This window comes from Hylobates moloch, unplaced genomic scaffold (assembly GCF_009828535.3).
Source record: "Hylobates moloch isolate HMO894 unplaced genomic scaffold, HMol_V3 SCAFFOLD_14, whole genome shotgun sequence".
NCBI lineage: Eukaryota > Metazoa > Chordata > Mammalia > Primates > Hylobatidae > Hylobates > Hylobates moloch.
In genome coordinates, this window is record NW_026652289.1 from 9,220,050 (window position 1) to 9,239,458 (window position 19,409).

Below are 19,409 nucleotides of genomic sequence, written 5' to 3' on the forward strand. Positions count from 1 at the left end.
CCACATGGCTGAATAGCTGACTGTGGCAGGATAAAAACACAAAATTATGCAGACTTCTCACTCTCAGTTCAGAGTCGCTGACCTTCCGTGGTGCTCAAATGCTTCCAGCTGCCCTGGGAAAGGTGCTGCTCAGAAGATTCTCCCTGCTGCATTCGTCTTCTCATTCTTCCTGTTGTCATGTTCTTTCCACCCTCCCCAAACTTCAACACCTCCTTCCTTCTTTTCTCTCTTAGCTGATGATCTTGCTTCCTATTTATTGAGAACATAGAAGCAATCATAAGATGACTTCTCCTGGCCGCCAGCACCAGGATTCCCACCTCCCTGCAGCCGTGGAGCAGAGTGGGAGCAGCGAAGTTCAGTTACCAGGCTGTCCTATATGGCTATGCAACCGGCGAGGGCCAAGGGAGTTCTGGAGCCAGTGGGGTCATAAGACCAGGTGTCCCCGGAGGGGAGGCTGAACCACCCCCATCCCTATGGGTGAGCTGTCTCTGCTCCCAAGGCTGACCTTTCTGCTTCTGCGCTGGGTCCCACTGCACTTGGCCCTCTGGATTCTTTTCTTTAGGGGACCTTTCACATCAATCTGAAAATGCTGCTATTTCTCCTCTTTAAACCAAACTAAACCTATTTTCACCCCATTCCTCCCTCTAGCCACTGCCCCATTCCTCTCTACCCTTTAAAGGAGACCCTTTGCCAGAGTTTTATCTTGGAGTCTGCAGTTTTTCCCTTCTCACTACTCCCATCCGACTTTGGCCTCCATCACGCCTCTCAAACTGCTCTCGTCAGAGTCTGGGCTCTGTGGCACCAAGGCCAGCGGTGACTTCTCAGCCCTTCTCAGTCCCCATGGCACTGTCATCGTCTTCCAACCTTCAAAACTGGAGTCAGGAGACTCCCGCAACCACCGCCCCCCACAGCTGTCCGCAGACACACTTGATTTTTCTCTCCCTTTCTCAATCTCTTTTGCATACTCATTTTGATTTCCCTGAAGCCTGAGCATGGACCGCTATTGTTGGTTGAGTTGTGTCCCCCAAAAAGATATGTGGAAGCCCCAGCCCTGGAGCCTGTGAATATGACCTTATTTGGAAGCTGGATCTTTGCAGATGTAATCAAGTGAAGATGAGGTCGTTAGGGTAGATCCCTAATCCAGTATGACTGCTGTCCTCAGAAGACTAGAGGACACACAGAATCAGGGACACTTAAAGAGGAGAACGCCGTGTGATGATGGCCGCAGAGATGGGGGTGATGTATGTACAAGCTGAGGGGCACCATGGAGTGCCAGCAGCCCCAGAAGCAAAGGCGTGAACACGAGTTTCCCCAGAGCCTTCCCAGGAGGCACGGCCCCGTTGACATGTTCATTTCTGACTTCTGTCCTCCAAAACTGTGAAAGAATAGATTTCTGGCATCTCAAGCCACCTGGTTTGTGGTCCTTTGTGATAGCAGCCCTACTTTGCATCCTCTTTTTAACTACAGTCACTCTTTTCATGGATCTTACCCTTTTTCTTGGCTTTAAATGATCACCCATAGTCTGACAATTCTCAAATTGATCTCCATGGTGCAGACCTCTCCCCTGGATTCTGGACTCACACGTTCTACTGCCAATTCATTGTTTTCTTGGGATTTTTTTTTTCCTTTTTTTAAAAAAATTTTGAGACCGAGTCTTTCTCTGTTGCTCAGGCTGGAGTGCAGTGGCATGATCTCGGCTCACTGCAACCTCCACCTCCTGAGTTCATGTGATTCTCCTGCCTCAGCCTCCCAAGTAGCTGGGACTACAGATGCCCATCACCATGCCCAGCTGATTTTTGTATTTTTAGTAGAGATGGGGTTTCACCATGTTGGCCAGGCTGGTCTTGAACTCCTGACCTCAAGTGATTTGACTGCCTCGGCCTCCCAAAGTCCTGGGATTACAGGTGTGAGCCACCACGCCTAGCCCCCATGGGATTTTTAATAGATATCTCAAGCTTAGCACACCCAGGGCTCACCTCCTGCCTCTTCCTCTCCAAACCTGCTCTCCCTATAGTATTTCCAGCAGCAGTTCTGTCCTTCCAGGTGTTTAGGCCAGAAATCTTGGGCTCTTTTTTGAGCCCCTGTTTTCTCTAACATCTCAAATATGACTTGTTAGCAAATCTTGTAGCCTGTACTTCAGAATATACTGTGAATCCTATCCTTTCTCACCATGTCTGCCACATGGTGGTCCAGGCAGTAGTCTCACTCCTAGCTCATTTAGGTGACTTTATAACTAGTTTCTCTGCTTGTTTGTTCCCCTTCAGGCTCTTCTCAACCCAGGAGTCAGAGTGGGGTGATCCTGCTCCAACAGAGGTAGGACATCCCACGCCCTTCTCCAGAACCTTCTGGGGCTCCCTGCTGCTCCTCGAGTGAACGCCCAGTCCTTACTGTGGCCTTTGAGGCCCTCTGCAATGTGGACCTTGGCTCTCGCCACCCCCTCTGCCCCTCTGGCCCCGGCACTCCACCTTCTGCTCAGGCTCACTCTGCTCAAATGCTGTGCCCTGATCAGGCTCTTTCCCCGCTCTGGGAGCCTCTGCACTTGCTGGAATCCCTTTATAAATAAATATAAAAACATAGTTCTATGGATTTTGTCCCAGCATCCTCCTTCACTTGCTCCAGGCCTTTCCTTAAGCGTTGCCTTCTCAGCAGGTCCTCCATCTGTCTGATCTGAAGTGGCCTCCCTCTCTTCTCTGCTTTCTTGTCCTTCCTTTGTACGTGTTACTCTCTAACATTCTATGTATTGTGTTTACTGTTTTTTAACGTTGGTTTTTGTTTTTTTTTTTTTTGGATACTGAGTCTCACTCTATCACCCAGTCTAGAGTGCAGTGGCGCAATCTTGGCTCACTGCAACCTCTGCCTTCTGGGTTCAAGTGATTCTTGTGCCTCAGCCTCCCAAGTAGCCGGGATTACAGGCACCTACCACAATGCCTGGCTAATTTTTTGTATTTTTAGTAGAGATGGGGTTTTGTCATGTTGGCCAGGCTGGTCTCAAACTCCTGACCTCGAGTGATCTGCCTGCCTTAGCCTCCCAAAGTGCTGGGATTACAGGCGTGAGCCACTGCGCCCGGCCTTTTTTAACTTTCTGACTCCCACATTATAGCATTAACCCTCCAAAGACAGGAATTTTGACCCCTTTGATCATTGCTCTGTCCTCTGAGCCTGTGAGACTGCCTGCCATATGGGCGATATCCCGTAACATTTGTTGAATGGATGACAGAGGGAATGGGTTGCCAGTGTATGGTCAATTGAATTCATTATTATTATTATTTGAGATGCAGTTTTGCTCTGTCTCCCAGGCTGGAGTGCAGTGGCATGATCTTGGCTCACTGCAACCTCCGCCACCTGGGTTCAAGAGATTTTCCTGCCTCAGCCTCCTGAGTAGCTGGGATTATAGGTGCAAGCCACCATGCCCAGTTAATTTTTGTATTTTTATTAGAGATGGGGTCTCACCATGTTGCCCAGGTTAGTCTTGAACTCCTGGCCTCAAGTGATCTACCCTCTTCAGCCTCCCAAAGTGTTGGGATTACAGACGTGACCACTGTGCCCGGCCTGAATTTATTATTTTTAAATAGCTTATGTTTATTTCACCACTTTTTTTTTTTACTCTTAATTATGACACTTCTCAAACATGGAAAAGAATAGAGAGAATACTGTAACACATATCCCAAATAACCATGATCTTAACAATTATCAACATAATTTAACAATTATCAACATTTTGCCTTACTTTATGTATTTTGGGGGTAAATTTTACAGATATCATGACATATATACATTTCTAAAAATTAAGGACTTTTCCTATGTCACCACAGTACCTCCTTTTTTTCTTGAGACAGGCTTTGGTTCTGTCACTCAGGCTGGAGTACAGTGGCACAATCTTGACTCACTGCAGCCTCTGCTTCTTGGGCTCAAGCAATCTTTCCACCTCAGCCACCTGAGTATCTGGGACTACAGTTGCACGCCATCATGCCCGGCTAATTTTTGTATTTTTAGGAGAGACAGGGTTTCACCATGTTGCCCAGGCTGGTCTCAGACTCTTGAGCTCAAGCAATTCGCCTGCCTCAGCCTCCCAAAGTGCTGGGATTACAGGTGTGAGCCCCTGCACCTGGCCCCCACAGTACCCTTATCACACCTATTAAAACTGACAGTAATTCGTTTGTTATCTAATGCATAATGTTCACATTCAGATTTCCTAATTGTCCTTTCCAGCTAGTTTGTTCAAGTTGGGATCCAATAAAGAACCACCCATTGTGTTTCATTATGTCTTTTAAGCCCCTTCTAATCTAGACTGGGTCTCCCTTTCCACCTCTGCGTCCCCACCCCATCTCCACTGTGACATTGACTAGTTGAAGATTCCAGCCCGGCTGTCTTGTAAAATGTTTTATCCCCTGGATTTCTTCTGAATGCTTTCTTTTGTTGTCTTTTTTTTTTTTTTTTTTTTTTTGAGACGGAGTTTCACTCTTTGTTGCCCAGGCTGGAGTGCAGTGGAGTGATCTTGGCTCTCTGCAACCTCTGCCTCCCAGGTTCAAGCGATTCTCCTGTCTCAGCCTCCCGAGTAGCTGGGATTACAGGCACCTGCTACCACGCCTGGCAAGTTTTTGTATTTTTAGTAGAGATGGGGTTTCACGGTCTTGAACTACTGACCTGAGGTGATCTGCCTGCCTGGGCCTCCCAAAGTGCTGGGATTACAGGTGTGAGCCACTGTGCCCGGCCCTGAATGCTTTCTTCTGAAGTCATTTTACTCGTTCTCTTCTCCTCTGTATTATCTGCAAACTAGATGTGAGTTTTAAAGGTTGATCAGTTGAAATTAGTTGAATTAAGTTTCATCTCTGTAGCCACAGGGAGCTTTGGGATATGAAGGGCCTGGTGTTTACAGGAGGATGGCCTAAGAGCCTGGATCTGTGTTGACTGAGATCTTAGTAAGTTTTGTGCAGGCCTCTTGAGATTATGACTTCCCTCAGCCCTCAGTTCCTGATAAACCACCCTGGAGGAAGGCCTCTGGGACCTCTAAGGTCTGGCGTTGGGGAACCTCCTCCAGCCTTGTGGTTGTGGGGGTAGAATAGAGAGCTCTGTGCCTGGATTGGACAACGTCTCTTCTAGGTTCTGCCTTCCTTCTCCTCCTTGTACGTCCATTTGGGGCAAACAAAGCAGCTTTGGGGTACCCCACTTGCCCTTTGTGAAGATTAGTGTCTTCCTTGTCGGTGATCAACTTGCATTGTCTTTACGAGAGGAAGCGGAGGTTCTCTAAGACGTGAGGCCGAGACCGAGTGTTCTTGTATTTTAGTGCTTTGTGTTCTGTGACTTCTTTCACCCAGGGTTTTCTGTTGTTGTTTTTGCAGATAGGATAATGAATTTCTTTGTGGGGCAAAAAGATAAAAGTTTTCCGTAAAATGCACGGAAGACTGGAGAGCTACTTATGAACTCTGGACTGGAGGGGAATCTTGAAAATCACGACAGAATGTAAGATGTAAGATAGGAAGTGTAATCATGAACTGAACTTATTTTCTTGGATCCTGGTTTCTGAACAGCTTATTTTATAGTATAAGCATACTAAGTATATGATTATCATATTGTTTAATCGTTTAGATGTATAGGATATGTTAATCTAGGTTTTATTGGTCATGAATTAGGAAGTACTCATATTACCAAAATGGCATTATAAGGAAAAGCTACCATGATCTAATGTAATGCTAAATTACGACCGTCTCATTTCTTTCTTTATGACACAGGAAATCCGGGATCCTCTTATGCAGTGGCTTGGGAAACACGTGGACTCCGAGGGAGAAATAAAATCCAGCCAGCTCTCTCTTAGATTTGTTTCATCCTATGTGTCTGAAATAGAAATAACCCCATCTTGTATACCTGTGGTGACCAACATGGAGGCCTTCTCATCAGAACATTTCAACTTAGAGATCTATCGCCAAAATCTGCAGACCAAGCAGTTGGGGAAAGTAATTTTGTTTGCCGAAGTGACCCCCACAACGATGCGTCTCCTGGATGGGTAAGGTGTGAGCAGGCCTGCATCTGCTCCGAGGAATCCTGTTCCATTGATCATCCTCTCTTACCAATAGTGGGGGAGGGGATAGAGTTGTAGAGGAATACATTTGACCAGACCTATTAGCAAGGTGGAAATACTCTTGTCCTAGAATAGTTAAATTGTGGGAAAGGAAATTGAAGTTCTTTGATCACAGGTTTGTTTTTTATGGGAATGGAAGGTGGTTGTGCTTTGTGTCTTGCTTCCTTGAATCAGGCCCTCAGAATGTTCTTTGATAAACGAATATTATGAAAAAAATGTTTAACCAGTGGCGTTATTGCTCAGGTTATCATTCTTCTTTTGTGCAGTTACAATCAGTGTTAGACATTTAATATAGGATGTTTTTCAGGGGCATTTGAATAGGAAGTTTGAATGACACCTAAGCTGTGTAAATTGAAAAAGGTCAGAGCTTTGTATTTTGAAAAGTGTTTTTGGTACATTGCTATCCAGTACATTGATTGATTGATTGATTGAGATAGGATCTTGCTCTGTCACCCAGGCTGGAGTCCAGTGGTACAATCACAGCTCACTGCAGCCTCAACCTTCTGAGCTCAAGGGTTGCGCCTGCCTCAGCCTCCACGTAGGTGGGACTATAGGCACACGCCACTATGCCCAGCTAAGTTTTGTATTTTTGGTAGAGACAGGGTTTCGCCATGTTGCCCAGGCTGGCCTCGAACTCCTGGGTTCAAGTGATCCTCCTGACTCAGCCTCCCACAGTGCTGGGATTTTAGGCGTGAGCCACCCGTGCCCAACCCCCAGACCTTTTTTAAGCAGTCGATAATCCCATTTGGATATTTGAAATTTACTCTTACTGCAGGTTTTCCTTTTGATTCCTTCTGTTATGTAGACTCTGATTAAAGATTAAAAAATAGAAAACAAATGAAAGGAATTTTTTAAAACTCCTCAATAGCACTAATACTATTTTAGTTTAAAAAATTGGGTTATAGAGGGAGGGAATAACAAAAGTGCCTTCCCTCAATGTGGGGTCGAAATTTAAGGCGTGAAATATTCCAAAAATAACTGGATTCACAGTTTCTAGGCATTTCACTCATGGGATCACATGATTAGACAGATGCATAATTCAATGTATGGGAATATTTTGGCCTTTTTCTTAATAATGGTTTCTGGAATTTAATGCTATATTGATATAAAATGATGAGCCAACTTTAGCATTTTCTTGACTGTCACACTTAAAGTCATCAGAATGGCAGTTTTAGTATATGTGTTGTATTAGAGGCGTTGGCAGAATCGTTTGGGAGGATTATCAGAGCAATGGGGGCAGACTGGGAGGGGAACTGTGAGCCGTGTTCATTAATAATTGTTGTGTACTGAGTTAATTTTTGTTGTCATAGGTACTTTTATTTTTCAGCATTTCTTAACTCTCTTGCTTCCACCCCACCCCTGACATCCATTGATTCCCAGTAGAAAAGGCAAAAGCCTGTTCTTGTAGATGGAACAGTCATCACTTGCTTGTTGCAAACTCTGTAATAATCCTTTGTTACTCAAGCGAAGACTTTATTATATTGAAGGGGTAACTCGTGATAGTTATATTTTCTGAATAAAAGAATCAGACAAGTTATTGAACAAAAGATTTGGGGAGGTGAAGTTCAGATAGAAAAATACGGGTACTTCCAGGCCATTTTTGTTGTTTTTATGGAGAATACTGGAGAATATTTCATGTCAGCGCCATCTGGGAACCTTGGAAGTGTGGTCCTGGAGCTCGTGGGCAGGGCAGTGTGTCACCAAGAGGGCAGTGCGTCACCAAGAGGGCAGCGTGTCACCAAAGGGCAGCACACACCCTGAGAGTGCGGATGGGCCAAGGCTTCTGCACATCCGCAGAGGGCTGGGCTTCACCACACGCTGTCCAGACTGTGTTTTTGGGTGAAAAAAGAACGTGTATAAATATATTGCCTTAATATTCTTGGATATGAGGAAGTTCACTTTTGATATTAAACTTAAAAAAAAAACCCTTTGCCTTAGGAAATTCGGGTCTGTAAAAGTGTTTGACAGACATTGAAGCTGAGCTTGCCAACACTAGAGGGTTAAGAGTTTTTACTTTTACAAAGGGAAAAAATATTTTGGCCTTTCTGAGGGTGTTTAGGAATCTTTGTTTCTCTTCTTGTTTGGTTGATTATTAATTATGAATCCCTCGCTTGATGCAGAGCTGATACTGAATGAATGGTTGTTGGCGGCCTTAGCTTACCAGATGCCCTGCATCCACTGTTCCCAGGGGTTCCTTCCTAACACTACGAAGTGAAGTTACTCACAGAAACCTACTGAGTCAGTGAACCTGGGAAGAAATTCCTGGTGGGGGGAGGCAGTTGCCTTTTTAAGGCGAAGACATTTGAAGAGGTCATCTTGGTGTCAGAGGCACCACAAGATAGATGGATGCACAAAATGGCTTGTTACGTTCTAAGAATAAGACTTAAATATTTCTAAAACTATATTTGATCCTACATGAGTGTATCAGTTAGTTCTCGCATTGCTATAAAGAACTGAGACTGGGTAGTTTACAAAGAAAAGAGGTTTAATTGCCTCACAGTTCTGCAGGCTGTACAGGAAGCATGGCGGGGGAGGACGCAGGAAACTTACAATCACTGCAGAAGGTGAAGGGGAAGCAGGCACGTCCTACATGATGGGAGCAGGAGGAAGAGAGCAAAGGGGGTTGTGTCACACACTTTTAAACAACCTGATCTCATGAGAGCTCACTATCATGAGAACAGCGAGGGGAATATCCACCCCTATGATCAGATCATCTCCCACCAGGCCCTCCTCCAACACTGGGGATTACAATTCGACATGAGATTTGGGCAGGAACACAAATCCAGACCATGTTAACGAGCTATACTTATGGAAACATAGTCTATTTGTGGTAGTAATAATACGTAACGTGTACTGGCAGCTATTCTTTTCCAGTTGCTGCTTTTGTGTGCTTTCAACAAATCAATGAATCTCATACGTTATTTTTTAGTGCGGGGATCCCCGACCCCTGGGCTGTGGTCTGCAGCCTGTTAGGAATGGGGTGGCACAGCAGTAGGTGAGCGGTGCAAGTGAGCATTACTGGCTGAGCCCCGCCTCCTGTCACATCAGCGGCAGCATTAGAGTCTCATAGGAGCTCAAACCCTATTGTGAACTGTGCATGTGAGGGATCTAGGTTGTGTGCTCCTTATGAGAATCTGACTAACACCTTGTGATCTGAGGTGGAGCAGTTTCATCCCAAAACCACTCCCCAACCCCCCATCCATGGACAAATTGTCTTCCACAAAACCGGACCCTGGTGCCAAAAAGGTTGGGGACCATTGTTTTAGTGCTTTGGAGTCATTACCGAAACAGTGTCAAACACTAGTATTACACCAGTGTGTAGAATTCTAGGTAACAGAATTTACTGTGTGTGGAATTGTTCCTGTTTCTGAATATTTATCAAAAATGTGTGATATGACCAGGCGTGGTGGCTCACACTTGTAATCCCAGGATTTTGGGAGGCCGAGGTGGGTGGATCACTTGAGGTCAGGAGTTCGAGACCAGCCTGACCAACATAGTGAAACCCTGTCTCTACTAAAAATACAAAAATTAGCCAGGCAGTAGTGGTGCGCTGCTGTAATCCCAGCTACTCAGGAGGCTGAGGCAGGAGAATTGCTTGAACTTTGGAGGCAGAGGTTGCAGTGAGCCAAGATTGCGCCATTGCACTCTAGCCTGGGCGACCGAACAAGACTCCATCTCAAAAAAAAGTGGGATGCTTTTTTTGTGGCTCATGCCTGTAATTGCAGCACTTTGGGAGGCTGAGGCAGGAGAATTGCTTAAGCCCTGGAGTTTGAGACCAGCCTGGGCAACATGATGAGACTATCACTTCGATGAAACAATTGGACAGAACAAGAAGAATTTTCAGAACCATGGACTGGGTTCTCTCAATGCTTATTTCTCTCTTTGTCTGTGTGTATCATTTCTGCAGTAATTGAGCAGCTCTTTCCTAATAGGCTGAAGTAGAAGTGAAGTTTATGTTAGATATAGATCTTGATCATATGATTTAAAAAATCTCTTTTTCTGCGTCTACCCTTCCCCATCATGGAACCTGCACCAGCTGAAAATTGGGAGTTGTATTCCTAAGGAAGACGGGGAAGGACACAGTGGGGAACAGCCAGCAGTTTCTGCTGAGGTCCCAGATATCCACATACATTTGTCTTCCCCTCCATAGAAAACTCTCACCTCTTCCTCAAGGAAGACGGCCCTAGTATGACATTCATTTCCTTCCACTCGATCAGATTCAGGATCACTGGATGATGTGCCGTTTTCTCTTTTGGGGCCGGATGTACCTGTTGAGGTCTTGCAATCTGTTAGCTGAAATAGATGAGCTCTCTGCCCCCAGCACAACATGTGCCACACTGCTGTAGTAGAAATCGGGACCATCGAGTCTCCCTGCACCCCCTGCACTGGCGGCCACTATGTTTCCTTGTCGCTGTCTGGCAACTTGCATTCTGCCCTCTGGGAACTTCTTGCCTGGGATCTTTTGGGGTCATGGCTTTGCCTTCTGAAAGGGTCTTCTCTGCACCACATCGGAGACAGATGCTGGAGAGGATGGGCTTCCAACACCCGCTTCCTGGGAGGATTTGGGGTCTGGGTGTTGTTTGAGGACTGAATAGTCACAGCTTTTTATAGGCCAGCCTTAAGGTTTCTGTAGAGATATAAGTCTCTCAGGACTTTAGTAGCCCTCTAGTCTGTTTGCTTCTGATTGGTTCCATGTGAGTAACCATCAAGATCTTGTCTAGACAGTTTTTCAGCCTAAAAACTCTGGTCTTTTAAAGGCCTCAACGCTCTGCCATTCCTTTCCCTCCCAATTTAATAGCAACTCCCTTGGGCCAAATGAAACCGTGAGCTTGGGTGGAAGGCCAGGCCCTTAATCATATCTTTGGCACGAGGCTTCTGGGCTCTATGTGGTGAAGCATCTGTCTTATCTCCTGCTGGGGTTGCAGGGACAGCCCCATAGGCTCACTTAGATTGCTGGTTGCTGACACAGAGCTCCTGTCTAATCAAATCTGTATTCTTTTCCACTTTCTTGAGACTAGTTAGCTTTAGTTGGAGATCATTTCTCTTTGATTGAACCTTGCTGAGAGTGTCAAGGACTGGCAAACACTGACATTTTGAATTTTCAGAGCTGTCTCCTGTAAGGATACAGCTTCTAACAGACACCAGGTCTACCTCCCAACATACAGAAGATCAGGACTCGATCAAAGGTTTTGCTGCGGCAGTCAGCAGTCGAGAGCCTGTGAGACCTGTGTCTTTGCCAGCGATCCCCTGCCCATCTCCTCCCTATCAGGCTGCATTTTTAGGCCTTGTTTCTGGTGGCATACATAAAATCTGAGACCTAGCACCCCCGATTCAGGTACCAGTTCCTAGGTCAATTAGGATTAGGTTTCACTGTGTGCAACAGATATCTGAAAATAGAAGTGGCTTGAACAGGATGGAAGTTTATTTTTCTCTCCTGCAAATGAGATAGGCTGAGATGGGAAGTCCAGCATTGGTGCGTTGGCTCACGTGTCAAGGACCCAGCTGAGTTGCTTGGCCACCTTTAGCACGTGTCCAGGATGGCGATCCCAGTGTTTATGTTCTTACTTGAGCCAGTAAGCGGGAGGAAGGGGTAAAGAAGCCACATCCCCATTCTTCAAGGGACAGAAGTTGCACATGGCCTTTTTGTTTATGTATTATGAGCAAGACCTAGTCATGTGACCTACAAACAAGGCTGGGAGATAAATGTGGTCTTTATAGCATCCGTGGATCTAACTGGAAACCAGGCTTCTATCACTAAGGAGGAAAGGATGGTAGACATTGGAAGACAATTAGAATCCTGCCTCAGGCATGTACTTTCAGTTTTTCAGACTACCGAGAAAAATACTTGGAGGCCCTGAAAGTAGTATACCTTCTGATAGTGCCAGGGTCTACCAGATTTAGGATCACAAGTGAAGATAATTATTTGACTTATAACACTGCTTTTGTTTCAGTGCTTACTCAAGGTAATTAGAGGAATTTTTTTTAGGTGTTTACACATCTAGGAGGATTTGGAGATTTCTGACAGATTTTTGAGGTCATGGTGTTTTCTTCTTTGATTGCATATCCAGCTGAGCTACCATGGTACTGGTGTAGAGACCTTTCTTTTGATCTCTCTGGGCACGTGAGTGGCTTGAGAGCATGAACCCCCACCGCCTTCACCTTATGTCTCCACCCCACAAATTTGGAAGCGTGTTTGTGATTGAGTAGAGGGGAGAGCACTCTGGGGAGAGGAAGTAGCACAGGGCAATGTGGGTGCCGCTTGCTGATGATTGAGTCCTCTCCACCCCCAGAGTAAAAAGTCAAAACCCCGTTAGTGATGCTCTTTCCCCAGGAATCTGACTTGGCTGTGCCACGCAACTCATTTGCTTAGAAAACGTCATTTCATCCTTTATCCCGGGCTCCAGCCATTTTCTCTGACATGTCTTTCTGACCATGAATTGCTTTTCCACACTATTGTCAGGGTAACACCTTCTGGATGCCATGTGTATTAGTCTGTTTCCACATTGGTATAAAGAACTGCCCAAGACTGGGTAATTTATAAAGGAAAGAGGTTTAACTGACTCACAGTTCAGCACGGCTGGGGAGGCCTCAGGAAACTTACAATCATGGCGGAAGGCGAAGGGGAAGCAAGGCACCTTCTTCACAAGGCGGCAGGAAGGAGAATGAACACAGGAGGAGCTACCAAACGCTTAAAAACCTAAAAACCATCAGATCTCATGAGAACTCACTATCACAAGAACAGCATGGGGGAAACCACACCCATGATCCAATTACTTCCACCCAGTCTCTCCCTTCGCACCCGGCGATTTTGGGGATTACAGGGATTATAATTCAAGATGAGATTTGTGTGAGGACACAGGGCCTAACCATGTCACCATGCTCTGTGTATTGCTGGTTTTGTTTCACGCCAGAGACCTTTATTTTTCTGTGCTATTTCCTGGTAGGTTTCCTTGTGAGCAGTTAGCTCAGCCAGTTAGGTAGAGTCCCAGGGATGTGGGTCCAGTCTGTGTCTGTGTCTGTGTCTGGGACAGTGAACTTCTTGTTCCAGGCTCACATCCCACAGCTACAGCTCAGGAATTCCTTTGCAAAATGTGAGCTGTTGGTGGTGGTGGGGTCTAGGGAAGGGGGTGTGGACCGGCTACTGCAGATCCATTGTCTCTGCAGGAAAAGTCCCTCCCCAGAGTTCACTCTGCCTTGATGTGGTGGGAGTGTGGCACATTCTATTTAATCTCCTGATAAATGATAGTCGACCCTCTGGAGACAGCATGAGGGTGAAACATAGGAGCTTGGGGTAACTGAGTCATTGTGCTATTTTTGGAATCTTATTTGGCCGGTAGCATCTTTTTTGATTGACTTATACCAAGTCTCCATCAGAGAGTGAAATGACGTGAAACTGCAGTGTGTGGTGAACAGATGAGCATAACCTTGCTTATGCTGATTTCCTTCGTATACTTGTGCATCCTGAATGAGCTGGCCAAGGGTTGGACGTTTTGTATTTGTAAAGAATATTTTAGATTTTCTTATTAAATATGCTGATTTCTCATTTGTCATCGTTTGAGTCCCTTGATGTTTCAGGCTTAGATTTGACTTCTTTGCCTCATGGGATAAGCAGTTCTGGAGCACCTCCTGTATGCCAGGCACCGTGTTAGGCACTGGAGAGCTGTCCTGGCGGCTCAGGCAGCGTCCATGCCTGACGGTGCATTTGCAGAAGCAGATCCTAGTGCGTGTGCCAGTTTGTAAAGTTGCATACACCGTTCTTGGTCTGAGCATTAGGGCTTTGGGCAGAAGGGAAGTGGGCACAGTGATATAGGAGAGATGTGCGGGGTTTTGTTTTTGTTTTTGCAGTTACTGTGTGTTGGGCCTTGTTCCTGATGCTATAGATGTCGTAATCTAGTAGGGAAAATACTGGAACGAAGACTTTATCATTCACTAGCTCTGTGACCTTGACAGTCTCTCCTCCCAGAGCCTTACTGTCTTCAGCTGTGAGATCAGAGGTGTTGGAACACTAGATGCTCTCCAGGCACCTTCAGCTCACCTCCTTTGACCTGGTGATGCGCCCACACCAGAGCCTCCACCAACCAGCCTTTCTATCTCTCAGTGACCTCTGGTGCTTTTAGATGGCTGAGCTAGTTTTGTGAATCAGCCTTATGTGAGTTGAGGAAATGTTGTGTGGGAGACAGTTGACTTTCTACAAATGAAGGAGAAGAAAAGGAAACACAATCCCATAAAATATATATATATTTTTTTAAATGGGAAGGGGGACAGGATTGCATTGGGGAGAATAGCTGCAGTCATTTAAGAAAGATAGTATTTCGATTTCAGAGTTTGGGGCCAACTCCAGCTTTTCAGCTTTGTGCACACCTACCTAGTCAGTCCCAAACATCTTTTCCCCCTTTTCTTCCCTTCTGGGTCTGTGCTGCTAACTGACTCAACTCTGCACCCTCCTCCCCTGAATTCGAGGCCCGAGAGGACAGAAATTGGGCTGGAACTAATTTAATGGCTGAGTGACCTCACAGTAGAGAAACAGCCGGATCCTAATAGGGGTCTTTGTCTACATTTCCACCCTGGCTGGTAGCATGCCAGTCAAGAGTCAAGCTGGAGACACAGGTGGAAGCGATTAGACCTGTCATAAAGTTTGAAAAATTGATTCTGGAGGCGAAGTGAATAGATTGAGCTTGACAATGTTGTCCTAAAGATTCTAAGGGAAAATTCTGTAGTTTAATTTGAAATCCCTTGATTATTCATTAGCTTTCCAGATGGCTTTTGTTGATGTTTTACATATTAATGCCTGTATTGTGTTATTGGTGTACTCTTAATGTGCACATAGGTAATGAGCAAAGAATAAATACATTGGTAAGTGTCCCAAATTAATGGGATATTAGCGTAATTGTGAAATAAAGGGTTTTAAAGAAGTTGATTGCTTGGGATAATTAGCATGAATTTTTTTATGTGTCAGTTTGGTACTTTAAAAGTGAAAATTATTGGAGAATTTTAAGAAACCTTCATTTTAATGTTTACTTCTAAAGTTTAAAATATAACTTTGGCCTTTGACTTTGGCAATGGTTGTGACTGAAGGGTTATTCTGGCAAGTTCTCCCTCAAATTTTTTTTGTTGTTCCAATTCAACACCTGAATAAGTTAACCTTTCACATGCCAAGCTCCTGAAGTTGAATTATTTTGTGGCCTGGTATTTTTCAGAGAAGCTTCTACATTAATTTTTAGTGTTCTTGATTGATTATTTTCATATTTTGTAACTGATTTTTCAAGTAGGGTAGAGTTATTGTGATGTTTACCATTTTATGATGGTGATAATGTGTTCTATTTAGGTGACATTTTCATTAGAACTAAGCCGTCCCAGTGTCCTCTCAGCGTTGTTGTTGATGTCTTCATCATTTCGGGGTGCAGTAACAAAGTACTATCCACTGAATGGCCTATAAACAACAGAAATTTGTTTCTCACTGTTGTGGAGGCTGGAGGTCTGAGATCAAGGTGGTACCCGGCTTGGTCAAATTATCTTCAGGATTGTAGACTGCTGACTTTTTTTTTTTTTTGAGACGGAATCTCACTCTGTGGCCCAGGCTGGAGTGCAGTGGCAGGATCTTGGCTCACTGCAACCTCTGTCTCCAGGAACCAAGCAATTCTCCTGCTCCAGCCTCCTGCGCAGCTGGGATTACAGGCATGTGCCACCACACCCAGCTAATTTTTTTTGTATTTTTAGTAAAGACAGGATTTCACCATGTTGGCCAGGCTGGTCTCCCCCTGACCTCAAATGATCCGCCTGCCTTGGCCTCTCAAAGTGCTGGGTTTACAGGCATGAGCCACCAGACCCTGCTGACTGCTGACTTCTTGTATCCACATGGCAGAAAGAGGGCGAGAGAGCTTTCAACGGTCCTCAGATAGAAGGGCACTAATCCCATTAGTGAGGGCTCCACCCTCGTGACTTAATCACCTGCAAAAGTGATTACCATCACATTGGGGGCTAGGATTTCAACACATGAATTTTGACAGAGGGTTGGGGAGGGAACACAAACATTCAGTCCATTGCAGTTGAATATCATTTTACTGTTGGACAACTTGAAGCATCCCAAATTTGACTGCACAGAACAGCAGGAGTGAATGTCACCTGGAGTGGAGCAAACATGGCCTCCTTCAGGGTAGGGCAAGCTGCCCAGCCATGGCGGGGATTCTGCTGAAGCTCTTTCAAACCCATAGCACCCCTCTTTTTTTTTTTTTTTGAGATGGAGTCTCGCTTTGTTGCTCAGGCTGGAGTGCAGTGGTGTGATATCAGCTCACTGCAAGCTCTGCCTTCCGGGTTCACACCATTCTCCTACCTCAGCCTCCCGATTAGCTGGGACTACAGGCACCTGCCACCACACCCGGCTAATTTTTTTTGTATTTTTAGTAGAGACGGGGTTTCACCGTCTTAGCCAGGATAGTCTCGATTTCCTGACCTCGTGATCTGCCCATCTCGGCCTCCCACAGGCCTGGGATTACAGGCCTGAGCCACTGTGCCTGGCCAACAGCACCTATCTTTTGAATGTTCTCAGTGGTGGCAGTCTTCATCTTTTGAGGGTATATGAGACTTTTAGAAAAAAAAAAAAGAAGTAGATAACATGGTAGGAGAGCTGGGGTAGAAAGTATTTGCAGTAATTGCATGTCAGCCCATGGTTCATTCATTTTACATTAGTTAGATCTTGGGATGGGGTCCTGCTGGCCCTGGTTTGGAATCCCAATTTATTAGACGAGTAAACTTGGGAAAATCAGTAACCTTTTATGCCTCTATTTCCTTATCTGTGTCATGTAGCTGGTAATAGTCTACTTAAAAATAAAAAGTTTAATTACTTCACTACTTTCTTTGGCACACCAGCTGTGTGCAAGAGCCTGTGTGAGGCTCTGGGACCCATGGGGAATAGAGAAGATGTTGGGCCCTCCTTCAGGGTGCCTCACTGGATAGGGTGAGGATGCACTGAGATAATATGTCACCAGACTCTTAGTACATAGCTAATATTTATGGAACTCTCATTATTATTTAAACTTTGTATGCAATTCTTTTTAGCCTTTATAACGCATCCTTCAGCAGCAGTGCTGTGGACGTCCATGAAACAGATTGGTGTGGTCTGTGCTCAGGACTGTGATATGTGTATCTTTTTTTTTTTGGAGACAGGATCTTGCTCTGTCACCCAGGCTGGAGTACAGTGGTCTGATCATGGCTGACTGCAGTCTCAACCTCCTGGGCCCAAGTGATCCTCCCACCTGAGCATCCCGAGTAGCTGGGACCACAGGCATGAGCCACCATGCCTGGATAATTTTTAAATTTTTTGTAGAGACAAGAGTCCCACTATGTTACCCAGGTTGGCCTTGAACTGCTGAATTTAAGTGATCCTCCCACCTTGGCCTCCCAAAGTGCTGGGATTATAGGCATGAGCCACCGTGCCTGGCGTGGTAGGTGTTTTCTTGGAATGGAGTTTTTGTTTGAAGATTTCAACAGTTTTTTTCTCATACTAGAACCAATTGTTTGTTGTTGGTTACTGTTGTGCCAAAAATGTTTTGTTTTAGTCCAACTTTTTTTGAAAGATGAGAAAACATAGTCAGTTGTCCATGTTTGTGTTTCTCTTATATGTGAAGCAAGTCTCTTTTTCATTGAACTTTCTCTTTTTTTGAAATCTTAACCCTTTAATTATCATTTTCACAGGTAATTCACAGTCATTTCAAAAGAGCCAAATCTGCAGTGGTTTGAACATTTTCACAGTCCCATGGATATGCCTTGTGCATCACCCACACTTTCCTGAAACCCCTGAACCTTCCGTGACAGTCAGAAACACGTGCACCTGACATTACTACGTTCTCTTGAAGCTCTAAAAACAAACCCAGATGTTTATTACTCTGCAGAATGGCTTGATTGTAACTACATTTAGTATCCATTTTGTCAAATGCTTCTGTTTTATTTAAACAAGCAATAAAAGACCACAAAAGGCAATAAGGCAAGGTTTAGGGTTAGAAAAGATAATCAATAAAGAGGGTGACAGGGACTTCTCTACACTCTTTTACCCCTAGTTCAGGTTTATCTTAGAGAAGAATCCAAGTGTGTTGATTGTAGTTTAGTAGTGAGCTGAATCTGCTGATGGTTGGAACTGCTTCCACTCTAGTCTATAGACTGTAAAGGAATTATTCCTTAGCAGGAGGGCCAAAGACATGACCTTGGAATAACCAGCCTGAGTTTATTGGAAGTCTGGTTTACCACTGGGCAAGGCTGCATGAGATGCTGAAAGCAGGGCAGGCTCTGGAGCTTCACTGGCTGCTGGCCTGGGGCAAATTCCATGACATCTCATCTTAAAATGGACAAGCTGCAATAATGCCCACTCATGGTAGCCATTTGTAGGAGATCGGTCAGGGTGGGGGAAAAATTGTAGAAGATGCAAACCTTCTCGGAAGGCCAGAAGGTTTTACAAAAGCTTTGGAGAAGGATTTGGCTGAAGGCAGCCAGATTCTCTTAACTGGTGCCTGAAAGCTTAGGTTAGATACCAAGGGGATATAAATAAACTGATCTAGATAAGTTAGTTTACTTAGGCCTTGGAAACTCGCCCTTAATCATCCACGCGCAGAACTACTCTCTCTGGGTCTGGGTGACCATGTGAATTGCCCACAAATGTGTTGACTCAAGGCCTTTGTCATTAAATCTATACTGAATAAATGACCGCAGTGCCGGCTTCTCAGGGCTGTGGCTGCTGACTCTTTACAGCACCCTCCTTGATATCTGTGGGTGGCCCGGTCCCCTAGCCCGCTCTTTCACTGGATTCTTGTGTCTGAGTGCATTTGTTCATCCGTCGTTCAGCCACAGTCTGCAGGTTGACCCAGCAGCCATTCATGTGGGGAAGGTCAGAGCAGGTGGCGCTGTGGAAAGCCCATTGCATAGTCTCTGACACAGAGTGGGGTAGCCACCAAGAGTTGGTTTAATCTCCTCTTCAGCTACCAAGGAAGACAGGTGCTTTCCCCACAGGGCACTGCTGATAGCCACTGACATTGGAAACTGCAAATAAAACCTGAGAATATGTTTCAAGATTCTGATGCAGTAAGAAATCTATGATAAGAAAGCAGCATTGCCCAAACTTGGATTATGATTTAACAGTAGTTTCTAAGTAGAAACTTTTTTAGATATTCTTAGAAGTTAGTGTTCATGATAATTGAGATCTGACCAGTCACCTGGACACATGGGGTGTGCAGATAGAGGCTGAGTTCTGGCTTAAAAATACGTTTTAGTCAAAACCTGTAGATGTTTAAAATAAATGTGCCAGATAACCCAGCAGGTATTTTTCCTCCTACTTGTTAGGCATCCC

General features: G+C 45.1%; 1 protein-coding gene across 7 annotated transcripts in view; it reads left to right on the forward strand.

Moving 5' to 3' along the window:
- The window catches only part of HLCS (holocarboxylase synthetase), a 241,208-nt gene that overhangs the window by 88,063 nt on the left and 133,736 nt on the right, over nt 1-19,409 (forward strand). For all 7 annotated transcript variants that reach the window (XM_032176144.2, XM_032176141.2, XM_058428068.1 and 4 more), the window contains exon 6: nt 5,730-6,001. In XM_032176144.2, coding sequence (XP_032032035.1) covers nt 5,730-6,001 — 272 coding nt within the window. The remainder of the gene's footprint in view (nt 1-5,729; nt 6,002-19,409) is intronic.